Source organism: Corvus cornix, chromosome 1A (genome assembly GCF_000738735.6).
Source record: "Corvus cornix cornix isolate S_Up_H32 chromosome 1A, ASM73873v5, whole genome shotgun sequence".
NCBI classification, from domain to species: domain Eukaryota; kingdom Metazoa; phylum Chordata; class Aves; order Passeriformes; family Corvidae; genus Corvus; species Corvus cornix.
In genome coordinates this window covers 139146-163375 of record NC_047057.1, presented here as the reverse complement: position 1 = coordinate 163375, position 24230 = coordinate 139146, and the positions used below count along the sequence as shown (strand labels likewise).

The 24230-nt window shown below is 63.9% G+C and overlaps 1 protein-coding gene across 1 annotated transcript in view; it reads left to right on the top strand.

The window, feature by feature from the left end:
• Positions 1-24230, top strand: part of FLNC (filamin C) — a 30488-nt gene that overhangs the window by 1587 nt on the left and 4671 nt on the right. The window contains 40 exon segments of the mRNA XM_039571154.1: positions 1535-1783; positions 2081-2178; positions 2578-2728; positions 3272-3390; positions 3513-3590; positions 4149-4311; positions 4957-5157; positions 5597-5734; positions 6093-6219; positions 6613-6749; positions 7359-7552; positions 7702-7815; positions 8240-8383; positions 8758-8881; positions 9300-9460; positions 9603-9693; positions 9899-10068; positions 10785-10851; positions 10854-10901; positions 11511-11773; positions 12122-12719; positions 13415-13588; positions 14106-14268; positions 14933-15093; positions 15807-15974; positions 16466-16589; positions 16684-16840; positions 17013-17202; positions 17681-17704; positions 17802-18049; positions 18795-18882; positions 18968-19108; positions 19332-19460; positions 19588-19761; positions 20283-20444; positions 20767-20970; positions 21648-21800; positions 21901-22023; positions 22783-22964; positions 22966-23044. Of these exon segments, the coding sequence (XP_039427088.1) occupies positions 1535-1783; positions 2081-2178; positions 2578-2728; positions 3272-3390; positions 3513-3590; positions 4149-4311; positions 4957-5157; positions 5597-5734; positions 6093-6219; positions 6613-6749; positions 7359-7552; positions 7702-7815; positions 8240-8383; positions 8758-8881; positions 9300-9460; positions 9603-9693; positions 9899-10068; positions 10785-10851; positions 10854-10901; positions 11511-11773; positions 12122-12719; positions 13415-13588; positions 14106-14268; positions 14933-15093; positions 15807-15974; positions 16466-16589; positions 16684-16840; positions 17013-17202; positions 17681-17704; positions 17802-18049; positions 18795-18882; positions 18968-19108; positions 19332-19460; positions 19588-19761; positions 20283-20444; positions 20767-20970; positions 21648-21800; positions 21901-22023; positions 22783-22964; positions 22966-23044 (6279 nt within the window).

Below are 24230 nucleotides of genomic sequence, written 5' to 3'. Positions count from 1 at the left end.
ATGGACAAATGAGGATGGGCCCGTAGGTGAGTGTGCAAGAGTAGGGTGATTCATAAATGGGAATGGAGGATGAGTGTGCAAGAGCAAGGCCGATGGACAGATGAGAATGAGGATGATTGTGCAAGGGGAGGGGTGACAGAGGAGCAGGAGCGGGATGAGTGTGCAAGAGCAGTGGAGGAATGGGAATGGGGGTGAGTGTGCAAGGCTGGACGCAGCCGTGGGGCTGTGGACGTGTGCAAGGGGCGAGCGTGCAAGGGCCGTGCGGGCTGCGGGCTGACCCCGCGCCGGGCCGGGCAGAGCCGGGGGGGTCCGGCCCTGGTGCGAGGGGCCGTGCGGGGGGGCTGAGCTCACGCTTGGCTCGGGGCCGCGCGCGGTGAGCTCAGCGCGGGGGGGACCGGCCCTCGCACGCTCCCGCGCCCCTCGCGGGGCCCCAGCGCCCACCCCCACCCGACAGCTGCAGGGTCACCCCCCCGGCACGGGGGGAGGGCTCGCAGCCCCCCCGCACACACGTTCGTGCACAGCCCCCCTCGCACACCCGGGCCCGGGGGGTGCCAGACCCCCTCCCGCGGTGTCACCTCCCCCTCCCCACGCGTGTCTTTGCTCCCTCCCGTGCCTCCCCCCTCCCCCCCCCCAGATGTGACCCCAAGTTTTGGGGATCTCCCAGGTGTTGGCTCCCCGGGAGCTCCCGGAGGGGAGGGGCTTGTCCCGCCCACTCCCACATCTCCCCCATTTCCTCCCTGAAACGCGATCGCTCGTGGGGGGAAGTGGCGGGGGAAGGGAGCGGGGGAGGGTCCGCTCCGCAGGGCGGTGGGGGAGGGACCGGGATGCCTCGGGCCCCCTCCCCCCCCAGCCGTCCCCTGCCTCAGTTTCCCCATCCTGGCACTCAAGGAATCCCTTGGGGAGGTCAGGGGTGTGGCACCCCAGGGTGCCGCGGGCGGTCAGGGGACCCCCAGGGTGCTCACTTGGGGACCCCCCGGGTGCTGCCAGTGTTGTGCCCCCACCAGGCACTTCCTGGCAGGCTACTGGGGTCCCCCCGCACGGTGTAGGATACTCGGGGAGGACATGGGGCAGTGTCGGGGAATCCCCAGGCCCACAACAGGGACCCCCTCCTTTGCCCCGGGGCGTCGGGCTGTTCCCAGGCGGGTGTCGGGGTTCAGCCCTCACTTCCTGTGCCCCGGGGTGTCCCCAGGAAGGTGTTGGGGTGCAGGGTCCCGTGGCACTGCCGTGGGGTGTCGGGGTCCCTATGGTGGTGCTGTGGGGTTTCGAGGAGCCCCAGGCGGGTCCTCCCATTATCCCCCCTTCCCGCAGACAGCCGGGACGGGACCCTGAAGCTGATCCCGGGCTCGGGGCTCTCAGGGTGCGGGGGTCCCCCCGGCGGGTTCCACAGGATGTCGGGGTGCCCCGGGGGATGGTGTGGAGTGTCGGGGTCTGTAGGGTGTCGGGGTGCCCCCGGCAGGTCCCGCAGGATGTCGGGGTGCCCCGGGGGGGGTTCCGAGGGATCTCGGGGTTCAGCCCCCCCGTTTCGCCCCCGCAGACAGCAAGGCAATCGTGGACGGGAACCTGAAGCTGATCCTGGGGCTGATCTGGACCCTCATCCTGCACTATTCCATCTCGATGCCGATGTGGGAGGAGGAGGACGACGACGAAGGCCGCCGCCAGACCCCCAAGCAGCGGCTGCTGGGCTGGATCCAGCACAAGGTGCCGCAGCTGCCCATCACCAACTTCAATCGCGACTGGCGCGACGGGAAAGCGCTGGGAGCGCTGGTGGACAACTGCGCCCCGGGTAAGGAGCGCGGCGGGGGCGGAGGCCATGGGGGCGCGGGGGGCGTGGGAGGGACAAATGGGGGGGAAAACTGCGCCCCCGGTGAGGAGGGAGTAGGGGGCGGGGGGTGCTGGGGGCAGAGGGTGGGACAGGGGGCAGCTGGCAGGGGTACTGGGAGGTACGGGGTCCAGGCTGGCTCGAGGGGCACTGATGGAGATGTTGGGGGGCACTGGGTGCAGAAGGGAGGAGGCGCAGGATGGGGGGGTCAGGACGAGGGTCAGGATGGGGGTGCACCCCTGACCCTTCTGGCCCCCCCAGGTCTCTGCCCAGACTGGGAGAAATGGGACCCCAACGAGCCGGTGCAGAACGCTCGGGAGGCCATGCAGCAGGCAGACGACTGGCTGGGAGTCCCCCAGGTATGGGGCACAATGCAGGGCATGGGGGACGCTGGAGGTCTCCCGGGTACAGGGCATGGGGGGGGCACTGGCTGTCGCCCAGGTATGGGATGCAGGGGAGGAACATGGGGGGGCACTGGGAGAGGACACTGGGGGTGCAGGGGTGTGCCTGGGGGGCGTCCTTGGGGATCCACAGGGCTCCCTGGGCATTTGGGGTACCCCATGGCACCTGTGGGTGTGGTAGGGGTGTGGGTGTGGGGGGATTCCCCAGCAGGGCGGGGAGGGTCTGATGGGTGTCGGGGGTCTCAGGAGGGTCAGGCAGGAGGTCCCTCCTGGTAGTGGGGTGCATGGTGCACCCAGCAGGGTCCTCCTGGGTGGGGGTGCTGGGAGGGTCTGACCGGTGTTGGGCTTCTCCCCCAGGTGATCGCCCCCGAGGAGATCGTGGACCCCAACGTGGACGAGCACTCGGTGATGACGTACCTGTCCCAGTTCCCCAAGGCCAAGCTCCGGCCGGGGGCCCCCCTGCGCCCCCGCCCCCCCCAGCCCGGCCGTGCACGTGCCTACGGGCCCGGTACGAAGGGCTCAGGGGGCTCAGAGGGGCATGAGGGGATGTGGAGGTTTGTGGGGGCACCAGGAGGCTGGGGACTTGGCACAGATGGGACACATGAGGGGCACGGACCCCACGCAGGGGGAGGTCAGGGCACATGGGGGCTGGCACAGGGGGCACACGGAGAGGGGTACTGGGTGGGGGACATGGGGAGGGCTCAGGGGGAACCCAGTGCAAGAGAGCACCTGGGGGCTATGGGCTGTCAGGGCATGACAGTAAACCATGGGCCCCCCCCAAGCCCAGGGACTCCTCTCCAGTCCTGGGGTGTTACCTGTGCCCAGGGACACCTGCGGGACATCCCAGGGTGTCCACCTGCACCCAGGGTTCTCCAAGAGTCCCCCCATGCCCAGGGACCCCTCAAAGTCCCCTCGAGCTCAGCCACCCATACTCGGGAGACCACCACTGACAATCTGGACCCCCCTGCTACCACCAAGGACAACCTGGGGCCTCCAAGTCCTGGGGGGTTGTGGGATGCTGGGGGTTGTGCTCACTCCCCCCACCCTGCAGGCATCGAGCCACAGGGGAATGTGGTGCTGCGCCCAGCCCAGTTCACGGTGGAGACCCTCGAGGCAGGGACGGGCGAGGTCCTTGTCTATGTTGAGGACCCCGAGGGACACACTGAGGAGGTACAGGGGACCCTGGCTCCATGTCTGGGGAATCCCCCCAGTCTCCCTCTCTGGGAGACCCCCCAGTGCCCCAGCTCTGTGTCACCCCCTCTCCCCGGTTTTGGGGTCTCTTCCCATCCCAGGCCAAGGTGGTCCCCAACAACGACAAGAAGCGAACATACAGCGTCACCTATGTCCCCAAGGTCGGGGGGCTGCACAAGGTGAGCCCCTTGGTGACCCCCCCAAGGCACCCCTTCTGTGACATCCTCTTGCTGCCCTCCCTGCAGCACCCCTCATGATACCCCAGAACACGCCCCCTGTGATGTCCCCCGTGACACCCCCACCCCATGACACTCCCCCACTCTCAGAGTGGTGGCTGCCCCTCCCACACCCCCCTGCAAGGGGGATGAGGGACATTTGGCACAGTGGGGTTTGAGGGTCCCTGGGGGGCTCCCTTGGGGTCCCCTGGGGACAGCCCTGGGGTGCCCCTATAGGGTCCCTGGGGTGCCACACTGAAGTCCATGGGAGAGGTGTTGTAATGGGGGGGACCCTGGAGTGTCCCGTTGGGATTCTTGGGTATCCTATGCATTAGAGTCCCTGGGGGGGCAATAGGGAGTCCCAGGGAGGTGGTCACTGCTGGGGGATCCTCTTCAGGTTGTCATCCTAGGGGGGGTCCCGGGGATGTCTCACATGCTGTCTCCATGGGAGTCCATGGGGGATGTGGTGCGGCCATGGAGGCCGTGGTCCCCTGATACCCTTGACGTCCCTGTGCCCTCCAGGTGACAGTGCTGTTCGCGGGACAGAACATTGACGGGAGCCCCTTTGGGGTGACTGTGGGCATGGCTCTGGGCGATGCCACCAAGGTGACGGCACGCGGCCCTGGCCTGGAGCCCGTGGGCAACGTGGCCAACAAGGCCACCTACTTCGACATCTACACTGCAGGTGGGGGCACGGGGGGAGCTGTGGGTCTCTGGGGACATGTCCTTGTGGTGGTGTTGCCATGGCATGGCCAGGTGACTGGGGATGTGCCTTCATGGTGGCATGACCATGGCATGACCCAGACACTTTGAGGACGTGTCCTTGTGGTGGTGTGGCTGTGACATGACTTGGTGGCACTGAGGTCATGTCCTCATGATGACATGGGGTGGCCTGGTGGCTCTGGGGATGTGCTCTTGGAGTGGCAGAGCCATGGCATGACCATGGCATTATCTCATGGTGGCTTGGGGACACGTCCTTCTCATTCCAGGGCCAGGGCATGGCCAGGTGGCTTTGGGGCCATGTCCTCAAGGTGGCCTCAACGTAGCATGATTTGGTGGCTCTAGGGCCATGCCTTCATGGTGACATGGCCATGGGGTGGTCTCATGGTGGCAGGGCCATGGCATGGCAAGTGGCACCAAGACTGTGTCCTTGTGCCATGGCCATGGGATGGTCTGGTGGCTGTGGGACCGTGTCGTCAGGGTGACAGGGCCATGGCATGGCTGGGTGACCCTGGGGACCTGTCCTCATGGTGGCCTGGCCATCTGATGGCCTGGTGGCTCCCCATGGTGGCCTGGCCATGGTGCTGAGCCCGTGTCCTGGTGGTGACAGGGGCTGGCCCGGGCGATGTGGGGGTGGTGATCACGGACCCCCAGGGCCGGCGGGACACAGTGGAGGTGATGCTGGAGGACAAAGGGGACAACGTGTTCCGCTGCACCTACCGGCCCGTCCTCGAGGGACCACACACCATCTGTGTCACCTATGCTGGTGCTCAGGTCCCCAGGAGCCCCTTCACTGTCAACGTGGCTGAAGGTGAGGCTCCCCCCCAGGTCCCCACGTGGCTCCACAACATTTGTGACCTCTGTAGCTAATGACAACTATCAGAGGCCCCCTGTCACTCAGCGGTGACCACGGTGGCCCCAAGGCACCCAGTGGTGACCGTGGTGGTCCATGACACCAATGAGTGTCCACGGGCGAACCCATGGTCCCGTCACACTCCCCAGGGTGTCCCTCTGGCACCCCTGTCCCCGGGGTGTCCCTGTGTCACCCATCAGTCCCAGGGTGTCCCCAGGGGTTGGTTCCTTGTGCCCCTGAGGACCCCATGGCACTCCCTTGTCCCCACGGCATCCCCAAGGCATCCCCATGGGCCCCTCCCAGCCCTGGGGACACCCCATCCCTTCCTGTCCCTGGGGTTCCTCAGGGACCTCCCAGTGCCCGATGGATGCTGGTGGGTGCTAATGAGAGTTTGCAGCCTGCACCCCCTCAGCGGTCCGGGCCACGGGCCGGGGGCTGCAGCCACGGGGGGTCCGAGTGCAGGATGTGGCTGACTTCAAGGTCCTGACACGGGGCGCGGGCAGTGGGGACCTGCGGGTGACTCTGCGGGGACCAGGTGCGTGTCACTGTGGGGGAGCACGGTGGGGTTGGATGGTTGGGGGGCACCATAGGGTTCTCCATGGAGGGCCCGTGGGTAAGGTCCCACTGGGGGTCCCATGGGCTGAGTGTATGGATCAGGGTTCCCCATGGAGGGATGGATATAGATGGGAGACCCATGGGGAGTCTAGGGTTGGGGGACACCGGGGGGGGCCACGGGGAGGTGGGTGTGTGGGTTAGGGTCCCGTGAGGGTGTCCATGGAGGTTGGATGGTTGAGGGGCATCCTGGGGTTGACCATGGGTGGGGGGGCACCATGGGAAGTGCATGGTTGGGGGGTGCTCCTGGGGCGGGTGCCCTGTCTGACCCCCTCCCACAGGGGGCACGGAGGAACCAGTGACGGTGCGGGATGTCGGTGACGGCGTCTACGAGTGCGAGTATGTGCCCCGGGTGCCTGGCAGCTACCAGGTGTCCATCACCTGGGGGGGCTACGCCATCCCCCGCAGGTCAGTGGCAAGTGCAGGGGTCCTGGCAGGGGGAAGTGAGTGGGGTGGGTTTGTGCGGGGGGGAGGGGTGGTGTACAAGCCCCGCCCCTCACTGCCTCTCCACCTCCCCAGCCCATTTGAGACGCAGATGTCTCCCTGAGGGGTGAGGGGTTTTGGGGCATGTGGGGGGTGTGTGTGGGGTACAAGCCCTCCCTTATCCCCCCAACCTATTTGAGGTGCAGGTGTTCCCCCAGGGGTGGGAGATGTTTGGGGGGGCTGGGGGTGCAGCTGTGTGCAGGTGTAGTATAGCCCTCTCCCCTCTATTCCCCCCAGCCTGCTCGAGGCGCAGGTGTGTGGGAGTGGGGGTGTACAGGTGTGTTACAGCCCCCCCTCACACCTACGTGTTCCCCCCAGCCCGTTTGAGGTGCAGGTGTCCCCCCAGCCAGGGGCACAGAAGGTCCGGGCCTGGGGGCCGGGGCTCGAGGGCGGGGTTGTGGGACGCCCCGCAGACTTCGTGGTTGAGGCCATCGGCACTGAAGTGGGGACCCTTGGTGAGCCGGGGGGATGTGGAGGTGGGGGGCACTGTGGTGGGGACCCTGTGTGAGCCCTGAAGGGGGGAACATGGAGAGAGGGTCAGGGGCACCATGGTGGGGACATGAGGACAGGGTTGGGGGTAGTGTGGTGGGAACAGGGTGGGGAGCTACATGGTGGGGACAAGAGCATGAGTGGGTGACATCCTGTTGGGGACATGGGGACAGAATGGGGGGGCGCCATGAGGGGATACAGCACTCTGAGGAGTGTCACTGTGGCGGGGACAAGGGCAGGGAGTGGGTGAAACCCCACTGGGGACGTGGGGACAGGCTGGAGGATGGGTGCCATGGTGGGGTCCCCAACTGCTGGGGTGACACAGGCACACAGAGGTGGGGACATGGGGCAGGCTGGGGTTGGGGTTGGCCCCAGTGGGGTCGTGGGGACATGGGTGGTGCCACCCTGGGGACGTGGTCACAGAGAGGGGACAATGCTCTCAAGGTCCCCACTGTGGGGACATAAAGACATGTTAGGTGGCACCCTGCTGGGGGCATGGGCACAGAGCGGGGACAAGGATGGGGTCTGGGGCTCCTGGCATGGGCACAGGGTAACGGTGGCTGCGGTGCCCCCAGGGTTCTCCATCGAGGGCCCATCCCAGGCGCGCATCGAGTGTGACGACAAGGGCGATGGCTCGTGCGATGTGCGGTACTGGCCCACGGAGCCAGGGCTCTATGCTGTGCACGTGGTCTGTGACGACGAGGACATCCGGGACAGCCCTTTCATGGCTGACATCCGCCCCGCTCCCCCCGACTCCTGGCCCGACAAGGTGCTGCAGCCCACGGCAACCCACAGATCCCCACTGTGCCCTTGTTCCCCATAGTGCCCTGCTGTGCCCCACTGCACCCCATTACACCTCACCTGTGGGTGCTGGGGGTGCAAGCACCCCATTGCATCCTCCTAACCCCGTCTCCACAGGTGAAGGCCTTCGGGCCGGGCCTGGAGCCCACTGGCTGCATCGTGGACCGCCCAGCCGAGTTTACCATCGACGCCCGTGGTGCCGGCAAGGGGCCCCTCAAGCTCTATGCACAGGTGGGAACTGTAGGGGGGCTGTTGGGTGGTGCTGGGGGCCATGGAGTGGTGCTGGGTGCTGTTGAGTGACATTGGGTGGTGTTGAGCACCTCTGAGTGCTGTTGAACACTGTTGGGTTCCATTTAGTGTTGTTGGGCGCCATTGGGTGCCCTTGAGCACTACTGGGTGCTGTTGGGGACCGCTGGGCACCACTGGGTGCCGTTGGCCAACACTGAGTGTGTTGGGCGCTGTTGGGTGCCGTTGGCCAGCACCGAGTACCATTGGGTGCTGTTGGGTGCTGTTGGCCAACACTGAGTGCCATTGGGTGCTGTTGGGCGCCGTTGGGTGCTGTTGGCCAACACCGAGTACCGTTGGGTGCTGTTGGGTGCCGTTGGCCAACACTGAGTGCCGTTGGGTTCCCTCACCTTCCCACTGCTGGTCACAGGACGCCGAGGGCTTCCCTATTGACATCAAGGTGAAGGACAATGGTGATGGCACCTTCCACTGCATCTACGTCCCCACCAAGGCCATGAAGCACACGGTCATCGTCGCCTGGGGGGGAGTCAACACCCCCAACAGCCCCTTCCGTGTGGGTGTCATAGGGGGCCCATGGGGTGCTGGGGTGGCTATGGGAGGGGGTGCTAGTCATGGAGGGTGTTAAGGTGTCAGATGTGGGGCACAGGGGTCCTGTGGGGATGGGGGGCCAGGGTGGGGCTGGGAGCCCATGGGGTGATGTGGTTGGAGAGGGGGGTCTCATGGGGTGCTGGATGTGGGGATGGGGGTCCCAGACCTATAGGGTGCTGGGGAGGGGTCGGAGGTCCCCTGAAGTACTGGGGATGGGAGTCTGGAGTGGTTGGAGGGAGGCAGGGTGCCAGTGGCAGGGTTGGAGGTCCCAGTCCCATGGGGTGCCAGGGAAGGAGGGGTCCGTGCCCCTGCCCCACATGTGACACTGTGGGCCCACAGGTGAGCGTGGGTGAGGGCAGCCACCCCAGCAGGGTGAAAGTCCACGGGCCGGGTGTGGAGAAGACGGGGCTGAAGGCCAACGAGCCCACCTACTTCACTGTGGACTGCAGCGAGGCTGGACAGGGTGGGTGCCATGGAGGGGGACACCCTGTGAACTTCTCTGAGGGCATGAGGCCTGTGTCCCTGGGCCAGCATCCCTGGTCCTGGACCATTGCCGCTGGTCCTGCTCCATCATCCCTGGATCAAGGGTCCTTCATTCTGAGCCCATCAATTCTGGTCCTGGTCCTGCATCCCTGGTCCAACTTCCCTGATCCTGCATCCCTGCTCCTGGTCCGTTGTCCCTGCTCCTGGTCCAGGATTCCTGGGCCTGCATCCCTGTTCCTGCACCTGCATCCCTGGTCCATAATCTCTGATCCCGGTCCATCAACCCTGATCCTGTCCATCAGCCCCAGTCCTGATCCAGCCCTCTGCCCCATGTGCCTGGTTCCACTCCTTGGTGTCCCCCTGGCGAGTGGGTGCCACTGACCCGGCCAACCCCACAGGTGACGTCAGCATTGGCATCAAGTGCGCCCCAGGAGTGGTGGGGCCGCTCGAGGCGGACATTGACTTTGACATCATTAAGAATGACAATGACACCTTCACGGTCAAGTACACAGCGCCGGGCGCGGGGCTCTACACCATCATGGTGCTCTTTGCCAACCAGGTGAGAGTTCTGGGACTGCCCCACATCCCTGAGGGCCCATCCCCCACTCTGTGGGGTGCCCCCAGCCCCCAAGGGCCAGGTGGGGCTGGAGCTTCGACCCCGTGGTGCCGCTGTGTCACTGTGCTCTGGTTTTGGTCCCCAGGAGATCCCCTCCAGCCCCTTCCGCATCAAGGTGGATCCATCCCATGATGCCACCAAGGTCAAAGCTGAGGGACCTGGGCTGAGCCGGACAGGTGAGGGGCCAGGGGCAGTGGGGTGGGGATGGGGGACATGGGCTGGGGGTGATGGGTGCTGTGAGTGCCGTGGGTCCTGCATTGGCTGACAATGGGGTGCAGGGGTGGAGGTGGGGACCCCCACCCACTTCTGGGTGCTGTGGGGCAGGGACTGTGGGTCCTGTGGGTGCCATGGGTCCTACAGTGACTTGACGATGTGGTGCAGGGGTGGAGGTGGGGACCCCAACCCACTTCCGCGTGCAGACGCGGGGGGCAGGGAAGGCTCCCCTGGACGTGCGGTTCATGGGGACGGGGCCTGGCCCGGCTGTTGCTGACTTCGAGGTCATCGACAATCACGACTATTCCTACACTGTCAAGTACACCCCGCTGCAGCAGGTGGGTCCTGGGGGCACCCTGACCCTGGAAGGGGGCACCTTGACCCATGGTGGGGCCCCCCAACCGCTATGGGCACCCACCACCAAGCAGACCCCACTGCAGCAGGTGGCTACCAGGGGACAGCCTGGTATGGGGGGGGCACCCTGACCCATGGGGAGACCCCATGGAGGCACCTCAACCTGTCTGGGCACCCCAGCCCATGGGGTCACCCCATGGGGGGATCCCCCAGATATAGGGACACCCCAGCCCATGGGGTACCCAAGAGGGGCCCCCTCATTGACACCCCATTCCCTGGGCTCCCCCAGGGACATGCCCCCATACAGCCTAGTGTATAGGGGCACCCCCGTGAGCACCCCCTCCCCACAGGCACCCCCATGAGCACCCCAGCTGCTGGGAAACTCACCCCTATGAACACCCCCTATCCCCATGGGCACCCCACCTCTGTGGGCACCCCCCTGGGGCAGCTGCAGCCCCACATGGGTACCTGTCAACCCAGGGCACCCCCAGATCCACGGGTACCCCTCATCCCTGGGACTTTCCCCTCCCCAGCACCCCCATGGATGACCCCCAGCCTCCCCCAGCCTGATGGCTGCGTGTCCCCTGGGACCCCCTTGGAACCCCCCAGCACCATCCCATGGGTGTCCGCCCTCTGCCCCATGACTGGGCGCTGTGTGGGGGACCCCTGGCAGCACCCTGAAGTGGAGTTGTTCCTGCAGGGCCCCCTGTCTGTGGTGGTCACCTATGGGGGGGACCCCATCCCCAAGAGCCCCTTCCCCGTCACTGTGGCCCCCCCCTGCAGCTGGGCAAGGTCAAGGTGCAGGGGCTCAACAGCAGTGAGTGGTGGCACTGGGGGAATGGGGGGGGACCGAGGGAGGGGAGCACCCTGCATGTGGTGTACGGTGGGGGGGGACCCTGGCAAGGGACACTTGAGCATTGGGAGCACCCTGGGGGAAGAGACCCTGGAGGGGATATTTGGGTCAGGGGATCAGCCTGGGGGGGCAACCTGAATGTGGGGGCATTTGGGGAGGGCACCCTTGGGTGTGGGGCTCAGCATGGAGTGAGGGCACATGAGGGCACGGACACTGCATGTAGGGGTACCTGGGTGGGGGATACACACCCTGGTTATGGGCTGCAACTTGGATATGGGGGGCCCCAGGGGTGGTTTGGGGAGCATCCTAGTAGGAGAGGTTTGGGACCACCTGTGTGTGGGGGCAACCAGATATGGGGGACAGACATGGGTGAGGGCATTGGGGGTCACACCCTGTGGAGAGACAATACCCTGGATATGGGGGACACCCTTGGGTGGAGGTGACACACCCTGGGACAGACACACACACACCCACCCCCAGGATCTGGGGGACACATCCGGGTGTGGGGTTCCTCATGGGTCTGGGGGCACCCCAGGGTGTGGGATGCCCCTCTGATCCCCCACTCCCTTGCAGAGGCGGAGGTGGGGCAGGTGCAGGAGTTCCAGGTGGAGGCACAGGGCGCAGGGGGACAGGGGCACCTGGAGGTGAAGGTGACGGGCCCCTCGCGGCGCCCCGTGCCCTGCACAGTGGGGCCTGCGCCCCCTGGAGGCCCCCACCCCGTCACCTTCACACCCTCCGAGGAGGGGCCCCACCGTGTCGAGATCACCTACGATGGGCACCCGGTTCCAGGCAGCCCCTTCCCTGTGGAGGCTCTGCTGCCCCCTGACCCCTCCAAGGTGAGCAAGGCACACGCGTGTGCAACAGGGGTGTGTGTGTCCCAATCTCTGTGTGTCCCTCTGCCCTCCTGACCCCCCTGTGCCACTCACAAGCCCCACATGTGCCCATGCCCCCCCTGCATGTCCCCCCGACCCCTACATGTTCTTGTGCAAACGGGTGCTGGCCTCGGGGCTGGGGCTGCAGGGCAGGCGCATGGGGGTCCCCTGACCGTCACCTTCCCCCTGTCCCCCTTGACCCCCCTCCATGTGTCCCTCTGTTCCCCCTGACCCCTACCTGTCCCTGTGTCCCACTTGACCTCCACCTGTTCCTGTGTTCCCCCTGACACCCATGTGTCCCTGTGCCTGCAGGTGGTGGCCTCGGGGCCAGGGCTGAAGGGCGGCTGTGTTGGGGTCCCGGCACCGTTCTCCATTGCCACGCAGGGTGCGGGCAGTGGGGGGCTGGGGCTGACAGTGGAGGGGCCCTGCGAGGCCAAGATTGAGTGCCAGGACAACGGGGATGGCTCCTGCGCTGTGTCCTACTTGCCCACGGCGCCCGGCGAGTACCACATCAACATCCTCTTCGCTGGGCGCCACATCCCGGGCAGCCCCTTCACAGCTGCAGTCACGGCTCCCTTCGACCCGGCCAAAGTGACAGCGTCGGGGCCGGGGCTGGAGCGTGGCCGTGCGGGCGAGGTGGCCTCCTTCTCTGTGGACTGCTCACAGGCTGGAGAGGCCGAGCTCACCATCGAGATCCGCTCCGAGGCCGGCGCCAAGGCTGAGGTGCTGGTGCAGAACAACCGTGATGGCACCTATGCCATCACCTACACGCCGGCCTGTGCTGGCGCCTACACCATCACCATCAACTATGGCGGCCTCCCGGTCCCCAACTGCCCTGTGCGCGTCACTGTTGACCCAGCCATCGACACCAGCAGCGTCAAGGTCTACGGCAAAGGCGTGGAGCCGCGAGGTGAGGGAGGGGCCATGCAGAGGCTGCTCGCCATGTCACCTCCTTCCCTTGGGCGGGCATCTCCTTCCCATGGGGATCTCCTTCTCCCCAAGGGCATTCCATCCCTGTGGGCATCTCTTCCTCCTGGGTGGGGGACACCACAGACACACCCCACAGACACCACCACAGGCATCTCCCCTCCATGAGCATCTCCATGGGCACTCCATCCCTGTGGGTACACCCTCCTTGTGGACGTCCCTGCTCACAGGCATTCCAACCCCACGGGCGTCCCATCCCCATGCGCACCCCATGGACAGCCCTTCTCATGTGGGGGGGTCTCCTGGGCACCCCATGGACATCCCTCCATGGGCACCTCCCCCTTGCCTGGACAACCCTGTGGCCATGGACACTCCCATGGTCATCAACATCTCCTTCCCATGGGCACCCCCTCTAATGGGGGCTCTCCTGGCCACCCCACAGGCATCTCTCCTCCCCTGTCCCCCTTGCCCCCACCACTATGCAGGGGACTCTGTGGTTTTCCTTCCACTCATGGGGGGAAGGTTTGGGGGTGCAGGGGGTATGGGGTGGGACCCCAAGGGTGCGCCAATTCCTTCTTGAACCCCCTGTGTGTGCCGAGGGGCCATGGGCTCTCAGAGGGTGCTGTAAGGGACCCCCAGATGACCTCTGGGCCCCCTTGACCCCCCTGTTCCCCTCAGGGGTGCTACGGGAGGTGGGCACTGAGTTCATGGTGGATGCACGGGCACTGGCCCCCACCGGGGGACCCCACGTCCGGGCACGGGTGCTGAACCCCTCAGGGACCCCCATCGACACCTTTGTCACTGACCTTGGTGATGGCACCTACCGCGTGGAGTACACACCCTTCGAGGAGGGTGAGGAACCCCCACAACCCCCCTGGGAACCCCAACACTCCTGGGGACCCCCAGACCCCCTTGGAGAACACAGACACCCCCAGGGGACTCCCAAACCCCTAGGGACCCCCACCCCCTGGGGAACACCAACACACTCTGGGAACCTCCAGGGACCATGAGCACCCCCAGGGACTCTGTTCGCACACCAGACCCCAACACACCCCCGAGACCCCAAGTTCTGGCCAGGCATCCTCCATCCTCATGAGGAACCCTCAGAGAGGCCCTTCCCATACCACGTCCAAGTGGGGACCCCCTTCAATTTCCCCATGGTCCCCAGAACCCGGAACCCCCAAGCCCCAAATCCCAACCAGGGACTCCCAACCTCCCCCCAAAACCTCATCCAGGGATCCCCAAAGCCCCCAAGACCTTCCAAACTCCACCCAGTGACCCCCAAAATCCCCTGAAAATTCCCACCCCACCCCCCAGAGACCCCTTGTGCCCCCCCCATGGACAGTATGCGATGGTGTCCCTGTCACAGGGCTGCACCTGGTGGAGGTGACATACGATGACGTGCCGGTCCCCAAGAGCCCGTTCCGTGTGGGGGTGGCCGAGGGCTGCGACCCCACACGTGTTCGGGCGCACGGCCCCGGCCTGGAGGGTGGCCTGGTGGGCACGGCTAACCACTTCACTGTGGAGACCAGGTGGGCACTGACCCCCGACCCCAACCCAGCCCTGCTCCCCAAAGCCCCCCAACCCCTGCCTTCCAAATCCCCTTCCCTATCCCTATTCCATGCCCACCGACCCCCCATATTGTTCATGCTGGGGGTTTGGGGTGGGTATGGCCACCTGCTTCAGTGTGGAGACCAGGTGGCCACCAACCCTGAGTCTCTCCATTCCCACCCTGCCCCCCCCCACACCACAGATTCCCCCCCCAAGAGGTGTCACCTCCATCCCAAGCCACCAACCCACCATCTCCATCCCCTGCTGTGGAAGTGCCACCACTGTCCTCTTGCACCTGTGCCCTTCGTGTGCATGTACCACCTCTATCCCATGTCACCAACTTGCCACCTCCATCCTGTACCACCACTCTGGCATCTCCATGTTCTGCCACAGAGGTCCCATGTCCATCCTCTTGCATCCTCTACCACCTGTGTCCCTTCCCATGGATGTACTACCTCCCTCCCACATCACCAAATGGGCATCTCCATCCCCTGCCGTGAAAGTGTCACCTCCATCCCACGTCACCAGCATGGAATCTCTGTCCCCTTGCCATGGAGGTGCCACCTCCATCTCCCCACCATGGCTGTTGTTCCCCCTGACCCCACCATGCCTGTGTGACCCCTCTGAGTGGTGGCATGTCCCCAGGGGCGCGGGCACTGGGGGGCTGGGCCTGGCCATTGAGGGTCCCTCGGAGGCGAAGATGTCCTGCAAGGACAACAAGGACGGGAGCTGCGCAGTGGAGTATGTCCCCTTCACGCCTGGTGACTACGACGTCAACATCACCTTCGGCGGCCACCCCATCCCTGGTGCGGGGTGACAGAGGGACGGGGGCTGGGGGGAGAGGTGTCCTGGTTGTCATCTGTTGGTCACAGGGCTTCACTGTGGTGACGCCACCCATGGTGGCCTCATGGCCAAGCTGTCCCCTGCCTGTGCTGTCCCCATGGCCATGGCTTTCATACCCCCACGGCCACAGTGACCCCATGGCCACACTGACACATGGCCACACTGACCTCATCTGGAGCCTTTGCCCGAACTGTTTCCATGGCCATGCTGTCCTTGTTCCCATGCTGACTGTATGGACATGTTGACCCCATGACCATGGTGATCCCACACTGTGCTCATGCCCATGTTGAGCCCTTCCCCATGCTGGCCCCTTGGCCATGCAGTCATTGGGCCCGCACTGACCCCATGGTCATGTTGACCTTCTGGCCATGTCCCCATGCCCATTTTGAACCCATAGCCATGTTGACCCTATGAATGTATTGACCCCATGACCACATTGACCTCATGAGCACACTGGCCCCACACTGTGCCCACGCACGTGATGGGCACACCAACTCTATGGCCATGCTATCCCTGTGCACACATTGTCCTCATGGCCATGTTTATCTTGTCCTCATGCTGACCCTATCCCCACAGTGGCCCCCTGCTAACATTGGCAGTGGTCACACTGCCCCCATCCCCACCCTACCCTGCCCCATGCTGCCTCCCCCATGTACTGACCCCCTTCTCCATACAGGAAGCCCTTTCCGGGTGCGAGTGCGGGATGCTGTGGACCCCTCCAAGGTGACGTGCTCAGGGCCAGGGCTGGGCCCCAGTGTCCGTGCACGGCTGCCCCAGAGCTTCACCGTGGATGTTAGTGCCGCAGGACGTGCAGCCCTTGAGGTGACGCTGCTGGGGCCCACTGGTACGTGGGGACACAGGGGGCAGGGGGGACTCGTGTCTTACGGGGTGTCCTGAGCTGTGGGGTGTCCTCCCTCATGAATGTCCTGCTCCGTAGGGTGTCCTGCTCCTTGGATCCCATGGTCTATAGAGAGTTCTGCCCTTTGGGATGTCCTGCCTCATGGGCTGTCCAGCACCATGGATGCCATGTTCCATAGGGTGTCCTGCCTCATGGTGTCCCCTGTTACATAGAGTGTCCTACCTATGGATGTCCTGCTCCTTAGGGTGTCCTATCCCATAGGACGTCCAGCCCCATGGATGTTCTTCTTCATAGGGTGCCCAGTTCTATGGGGTGCCCTCCCCATGGATACACAGATCCACGGGGTGTCTTCTCCATGGAGTTCCCTGCCCAGGGAGGTCGTGCCCTCTGTGCTGCTCTATACCCCCCATGTCCTCCTGTCCCACATGTCCCCTTGCCTCACATGTCCCCACCCCACATGTCCCACTGCCCCACAGGGCTGCCGGAGCCAGTGGAGGTCCGAGACAATGGTGACGGCACCCACAAGGTCACTTACACCCCGGCCACCGACGGGCCCTACACCGTGTCTGTCAAGTACGGAGGGCAGGAGGTGCCACGCAGGTGAGACCCCACCTAGGCTGGGCAGATGAGGGGACACAGGATCCCCACACAGCCTGGAGATCCCGGCACCCTCCTGACTCCCTGCTTCCCCCAGCCCCTTCAAGGTGACGGCGCTGCCCACCCACGATGCCAGCAAGGTGCGGGCGAGTGGCCCCGGGCTGAGTGCAGGAGGGATCCCTGCCAGCCTCCCTGTCGAATTCACCATTGATGCCCGCGATGCTGGCGAGGGCCTGCTCACAGTGCAGATTCTGGTCAGTGTGTGAGGGGGAAACATGGGGGAGCATGGGGGTCGTGGGGGGACACATTGAAGGTGGGTGAAGGGGTGCTCACAGTCCAGATCCTGGTCAGTGCAGGGAGAGTCATGGGGGTGCTGAGCCCCACAGGGTGCCCCCAGCATAGAGAACTGATGGGGGTTGCCTGCAGGACCCCGAGGGGCAGCCCAAGAAGGCATCAATCCGGGACAATGGGGATGGCACCTACACAGTGTCCTACGTGCCCGATGTGCCGGGGCGCTACACCAGCACCGTCAAGTACGGGGGCGACGAGATCCCTGCATCGCCCTTCCGCGTCCTCGCCGTGCCCGCTGGCGATGCCAGCAAGTGCCTCGTCACAGGTGGGGCTGCCCCACAGTGTCCTTATGCTGACCTATGTCATCCCCTTGCTGGCCCATGGCATCCCCTTGCTGACCCACAGCATCCCCTCACTGCCCCATGATGTCCTCTTGCTGCCCCACCGCACCTCTCCCTGCCCCACAGTGTCCCTGCTGCCCCATGGCATCCCCTCCTGCCCCACAACATCCACATGCTGACCCACAGTGTCCCCTGGCTGTCCCACAGCACCCACCCCAGACACCCCTGCCTCACCCCCCACCACCCTATGGCTGTCCCCCAGCACACCCACCTGCCCCACTGCTGCCCCTCAGCATCCCTCCCACCACCCCCAAACCTGCCCCATGGAGCAGTGGGGATGAGTGGGTGCCCCCAGGACAGGATGTGCCGGCCCCCCCGGAGCCCCCCGGCCCCCTCGGCACCCCCGGCCCCCCAACCAGCCCCCCAACCCCTTCTCACCGCTCTCCCTGGTCTCTCTTGCAGTATCCATTGGGGGCCATGGACTGGGTAAGTGGTGCCAGGGGGCAGTTGGGGGGCTGGGAGGAGGCAGCTGGGGGATAGGTTTGGAGTCCCCCCATGGCCCTGACCCCACCCTCCCCCACAGGTGCCTGCCTGGGCCCCACGATCCAGATCGGGGAGGAGACGGTGATCACGGTGGATGCAAAGGCGGCGGGACAGGGCAAGGTCACCTGCAAGGTGTCAACACCTGATGGCGCTGAGCTGGACGTGGATGTGGTGGAAAACCACGATGGCACTTTCGACATCTTCTACACTGCTCCTGAGCCCGGCAAATACGTCATCACCATCCGCTTTGGCGGGGAGCACGTCCCTAACAGCCCCTTCCATGTCATGGTGGGTGGAGCACTGGGGGGGTCACTGTAGGTCTGGGGGGTTGTGATGAGCATCATGGGTCAGAGTTTGGGAGACCATGGTGTGGGCAGCATGGAATCGGGAGACCATGGTGGGTGCCATGGGGCAGAGAGCTGGGATCATGATGGGCACTGTGGGGTTGGAAGATCATGGTGGGTGCTGTGAGGCAGACAGGTGGGGCCATGGGGTTGGGCAACGGTGGTGGATCTGAGGGGCAAAGAGTTAAGGGCACAATGGGCACCATGGAACAGATCTTGAAGATGAGGGTGACACCATGGAGTAGGACAACCGTGGTGGGGTTGGAACATCATGGTAGGCACCAACAGACAGAGCACTGGGGCCATGGTGGACACCAAGGGACAGAGAGTTGAGTCAGTTAGCATGGAGTTGCAAGAGCACAATGGGCACTGCACAGTTGGGTGACCATGACAAGAGTTAAGGGACTGGGGGACCATGGTGGAGCAGTATCAGGATGATGGTGGCCATCATGGAGCTGAGAGAGTTGGGAGACCATGGTAGGCACTGTGGGGCTGGATGACCCACCATGTTGGCCAGGGTTGTCGTGTGGGGGGTTGGGGTCATGGCGGACACCATGGGGTTTGGAGGTCATGAGGATCATCACAGGGCTGGGAGCCCACCGTGGGGGTTCTCATGTCCCCTCTATGGCCACCCTGGGGCTGAGATCCCACCACAGAGTTCTCACCCTCCCTCTCTGCCCCATGATTAGGCCACAGAGGAGCCCCCAGCCACCTCTGAGAACCTTCGGCCCTTTAACCTCGTCATCCCCTTCACCGTGCAGAAGGGTGAGATCACAGGTACAGTGCAGGGTTGTGGGGACAGGGACCACCCCCTGAGGTACCAGCCCCCCCCTTGGTGCCCCCACTGACACGGTATCCCCAGGTGAGGTGCGGATGCCCTCGGGGAAGACGGCGCGGCCCAACATCACCGACAACAAGGACGGGACGGTGACAGTGCACTATGCCCCCTCCGAGAAGGGGCTGCACGAGATGGACATTCGCTATGATGGCAACCACATCCCCGGTGAGCCACTGGGGGGCACTGGGAACCACTGGGGGGCAGTGGGAGCCACTGGGAGGTGGCTGAGGAAGGTTGATACCACTATGCCCTGGTTGGGCTCCCATGGGTCAGGCACCCACCATGGTGTGGAATGTCCCTGTGGGGTGTCTCTGTGGGGTCCATGGTTGGTCACCCTTGGGTTGGGGTGTCCTCATGGGTCCCTGACCGTTGTCCCCTGTGTCCCCAGGGAGTCCCCTCCAGTTCTATGTGGACGCCATCAACCCACGCCACGTCAGTGCCTATGGGCCTGGGCTGAGCCATGGGATGGTCAACAAGCCATGCACATTCACCATTGTCACCAAGGATGCTGGCGAGGGTGAGTGATGGCCAAGGGGGGGCTGAGAGGTTGTGAGGACCCCCCAGTGCCACAAGGAGATGTTGGAGACCCCTGGTGCCCCCGATGCCTCTTGTCCGGTGCCTTCTGACACCCCCTGTGCCTCCAGGTGGGCTGTCGCTAGCGGTCGAAGGTCCCTCCAAGGCAGAGATCACCTGCCAGGACAACAAGGACGGGACATGCACCGTGTCCTACCTGCCCACAGCCCCTGGTGACTACAGCATCATTGTGCGCTTTGATGACAAACACATCCCAGGCAGCCCCTTCACTGCCAAGATCACCGGTGAGACAGGCTGGGGGGCGCAGTGGGATCTGGGGGAGTTCTGGGGGTTCTTGGGGCTTCCACATGGCCATGGGGGCACCTGGGTAGCCATAGAGACACCTATGGAGTCATGGCCGTGAGGGCATCTGTGTGGCTGTGGGGGCACCTGTGGGGTAGTGGGCACACTTGCCCCATGGCCATTGGGACAATTGTGGTGTCTCTTGTCCATCCCTGGCCACCAGGATTCCCCCTCCCATGGCCTTGGGGAAACTGAAGCCTTGGAGACCCCAGCCCATGACCACGGGGACATCATGGAGCTTTGAGGACCCCATCACAAGGCCCTGTAGACCTTGTGAGGACCCTATCCTTGGCCTTGAGGGCCCTATTCACACATCTTTGGGTGACCCCTCATTCTGGGGACCCTCTCCATAAGCCATTGGGACCTTGTGGGGCTTTGGGTATATCATTCCATCACCATTGGGACCCTATTCCATCCCGTCCTCCACCTTGGGTTGATGTCCCTGCTGATGGCATCTCTGCAGGGGATGACTCCATGCGCACGTCCCAGCTCAATGTGGGCACCTCGACTGACGTGTCACTGAAGATCGCAGAGACAGACCTGAGCCTGTTGGCAGCTACCATCCGTGCACCCTCGGGCAACGAGGAGCCGTGCCTGCTCAAGCGGCTGCCAAACCGCCACATTGGTGTGTAGGGACACAGGGACACTGGGGGGACACGGGCACATGCAGATGTGGGCACAGGAAAACTGGGACATGGGCACATGAGAGGAGGATGTGGGACTTGGGGACTTGCTGGGACAGGGATCAGTGGGGCTACGGGGTCACAGGGATGGGCCTTGTGGCATTGGGTCAGTAGGGGGTTGGTGGCCATGGTCAGGGGACTTAGATGGTGACCAGCAGCTGATGGAGGTGGCCAGGGGCTGGTGGCAATGGGTAGGGGATGGGGATGGTACATGGGTGGTGGCCAAGGCTGGTGGTGGTGTGTGACCACTGTGTTCCCCCCCAGGCATCTCATTCACACCCAAGGAGGTGGGCGAGCATGTGGTGAGCGTGCGGAAGAGTGGGCAGCACGTCACCAACAGCCCCTTCAAGATCCTGGTGGGACAGTCAGAGATTGGTGATGCCGGCCGGGTCAAGGTGTGGGGCCAGGGGCTGCTGGAGGGCCACACCTTCGAGGTGGCCGAGTTCATCGTGGACACACGCAGCGCTGGTGAGGCCACGGTGGGGGATAACTGTGGGGGAGGTGGTAGCCATGGCTAAGGGCAGGATGGGATGATGGCCATGACCATGTGTTGGTTGTGGTCACCCAAGGATGAGGTGGAGGCCATGGTTATGGCTGTGGTTTGCTATGGCCACATGCGTTGGTGGCCAAGGCTGTATGTTGCCAGGAAGGGATGGTGGCTATGGTCATGGCCAAGGCAGGACGGTCACTGTGGCTGGGGTTGGTGGCTGTGGTGGTGGTGTGGCCATAGCCAGGATGATTTGAGGGCCATGGCCATGCCACAGCTGTGGCCAGCACAGGATGAGGTGGTCGCTATGGTGTGACCTTCATGTGAATGGGATGGTGACCATGGTGGTGGCATGGCCAATGCCCATGTGAGAGGTGGTTAAGGCCATACCATGGCTGTGGCCAACACAGGATGGGGTGATGGCCATGATTATGGCCATGGTATGACCATGGCCAGGCCAGAGTGGTAGCTGTGGCCATGGTGCCACTGAGAGGGGGATGCTGTGGTGACCATGGCGTGGCCATGGCCAGGATGGGGGTGATGACTGCGATTGGGTGGTGACCATGGCCACTTTGGGCTGGTGGCCTTGGTGTGACCATGGACAGGACAGGGACAGCCTCCATGGGACACCTCTGAACATATCCCCATGGCCACCCAGGTTACGGCGGACTGGGCCTGTCCATTGAGGGCCCCAGCAAGGTGGACATTAACTGTGAGGACATGGAGGATGGCACCTGCAAGGTCACCTACTGCCCCACCGAGCCTGGCAACTACATCATCAACATCAAGTTTGCTGACAAACATGTCCCAGGTGGGACTGGGGGAAACATGGTGGGGCAGAGGGTTGTGGTGGGGAGAGGTGCTAGGACCCCCCGGGGGTGACAGGTCCCTGAGGTAACCATCTCCCACAGGGAGCCCCTTCACCGTGAAGGTGACGGGCGAGGGGCGGATAAAGGAGAGCATTACGCGCCGGCGGCAGGCACCCTCCATCGCCACTGTTGGCAGCACCTGCGACCTCAACCTCAAGATCCCAGGTAGGGTTGGCCTTCTTCCTCCTCCTCCTCCTGCTCCTCCTGCTCCTGGTCCTTCTCCTCCTCTTTTCCTCTTCTTCCTATTCCTTCTCCTTCATCTTTCATTCTCCATCATCCTCCATCATCCTCCTCTTCTTCCCCTTCCTCCATTCTAATCCTCTTCTTCCTCCTGCTTTGTGGGCCATGGGGATGGAGATGCATCTTAGCCACTCCAGCTCTGATTTCTCCTTCCTTCTTTCTTCTCTCCCCTCCATGCATCTGTGTCCATGTCTGTGTCCCTCTGTGTGTCTGCGCTTGCGTCCATGCATCCCTCTGTGCATGCCACCACCCACCAATGTCTCCATCCACACCTCTGTCCATGTGTCCATTCATATGTCTGTCCGTGTGTCCATCCCTGGCTTCATCCACCCTTGGCTTCATCCATTCCTGCAACTATCCCTACATCCATCCCTGTGTCCACCCCTCCTTGCACCATCCTCTACTTCCAACCTTGTGACCACCCATGTCTCCACCCATCATGATTCCATCATCCCTGTGCCCATCCTTGTCTCCATCCCTCCATGTCTCCACCCATCCACGTCTCCTCCCATCACTATGTCCATCTCTGTGTCCATTCATCCCCATGTCCATCCATGTCCTCCTGTGTCCCCATCACCCCTCTGTGCACCCTTCTGTTCCCCCACCTGTGCCCACATCCTGTTGTCCCCTTGTGTCCCCACGTGTCCCCGCTGTCCCTCTGTGTCCCCACTGGGTGTTCCCCAGGGAACTGGTTCCAGATGGTGTCGGCGCAGGAGCGGCTGACGCGCACGTTCACACGCAGCAGCCACACGTACACGCGCACGGAGCGTACTGAGATCAGCAAGACGCGTGGCGGCGAGACCACGCGCGAGGTGCACGTGGAGGAATCGACCCGTGTGGGCGGCGCCTTCCCCCGCGCCCCCCCCGGAGCCCTTCGGTGCCTTCGGGGCCTTTGGGACCCGCGAGGGCATTGGCGCCTTCACAGCCCCTGCACGCGCACACGAGGGTGCGTCCTGCACCGGGGGGTCCTACTGTGCATGGGGGTGTGCAGCAAAGTGGGATTGCACAGGAGCGGGGTGTGCATGAGGGGCAAGTGTGCATGAGGGCTGGGTGTGCAGGGCACTGGGCTTGCACAAGGGCTGGGTGGGCATGAGGGGAGCATGAGTGCAGGGAAGTGTGTTTGAAAAAGGACTGGGTGCATGGGAGCACCAATGTGTGTTTGCACAGAGCTGTGCTTGCACAAGGGCTGGCTGTGCACGAGGCCTGGGGGTGTGTGGGCAGGGCCCTGTGCTGGCACAAGGGCTGGGTGTGCAGGGAAGTGGGCTTGCATGAGAGCTGGGCACACTTGCCGTGGGAGTGCTCTTGGATAGGGCTGCGTGTGCTCACACAAGGGCACGCCTGCGTGTGCCCAGGACACACCTGGGACAGACTCCCTGGCACACGCGTTGGGGCTGCTGTGCCCTTCACACGGGGATGTGTGCGGAGGTGGGGGGCAATGCTGGCTCTTTGCACAAACAGGTGCACACCTGCTCACGGGGTGTGTGGGCTCATGGGGAGTGTACGCCTGCCCAGAGGGCTGTGGGTGCCCTTGGCATGAGTGTGCAGTCTCACAAGGGTGTGTGCACACGTGTGTGTGAATGCATGCGTGTGCGTGCTGGCAAGTGCACGTCCTGTGCATGCTCGCAGGGCGGGGTGCACCCAGCGGGGTTGCACGTGGGCTCTGGTGGGTGTTGGGGTGTCAGGGCACACTGGGGGCAGGGTGGTGGGATGACAGTGACAGGGTGCCCTGGTGGTGGGCTGACAGGGTGACAGAGTGATGGGGTAGCAGGGTGACGACGGTGCTAGTGTGCCTGGGAGTCCTTGGGATGATGGTGAGAAGGTGATGGGGCAATGGGGTGCCCCAGTGCCCTGGTATCAGAGTGATAGGATGCTGGGGTGATAGGATGCAGGGGTGCTGTGGTTCCAGGGTGATGGCTTGCTGGAGTGACAGGGTGCCACTGTGACAGCATGACAGGCTGCCCCAGTGACAGGTGCTGGGGTACCATAGTGACATGGTAATAAAGAAATGGGGTGCTGAGGGGCCAGGGTGCCCTGGTGCTGGGGTACCAGGGTTACAGGATGATGGAGTGATGTGGTGACAAGGTGCCCTGGTGACAGGATGACAGTGTGCCATATAGTGATGGGGTGCTGGG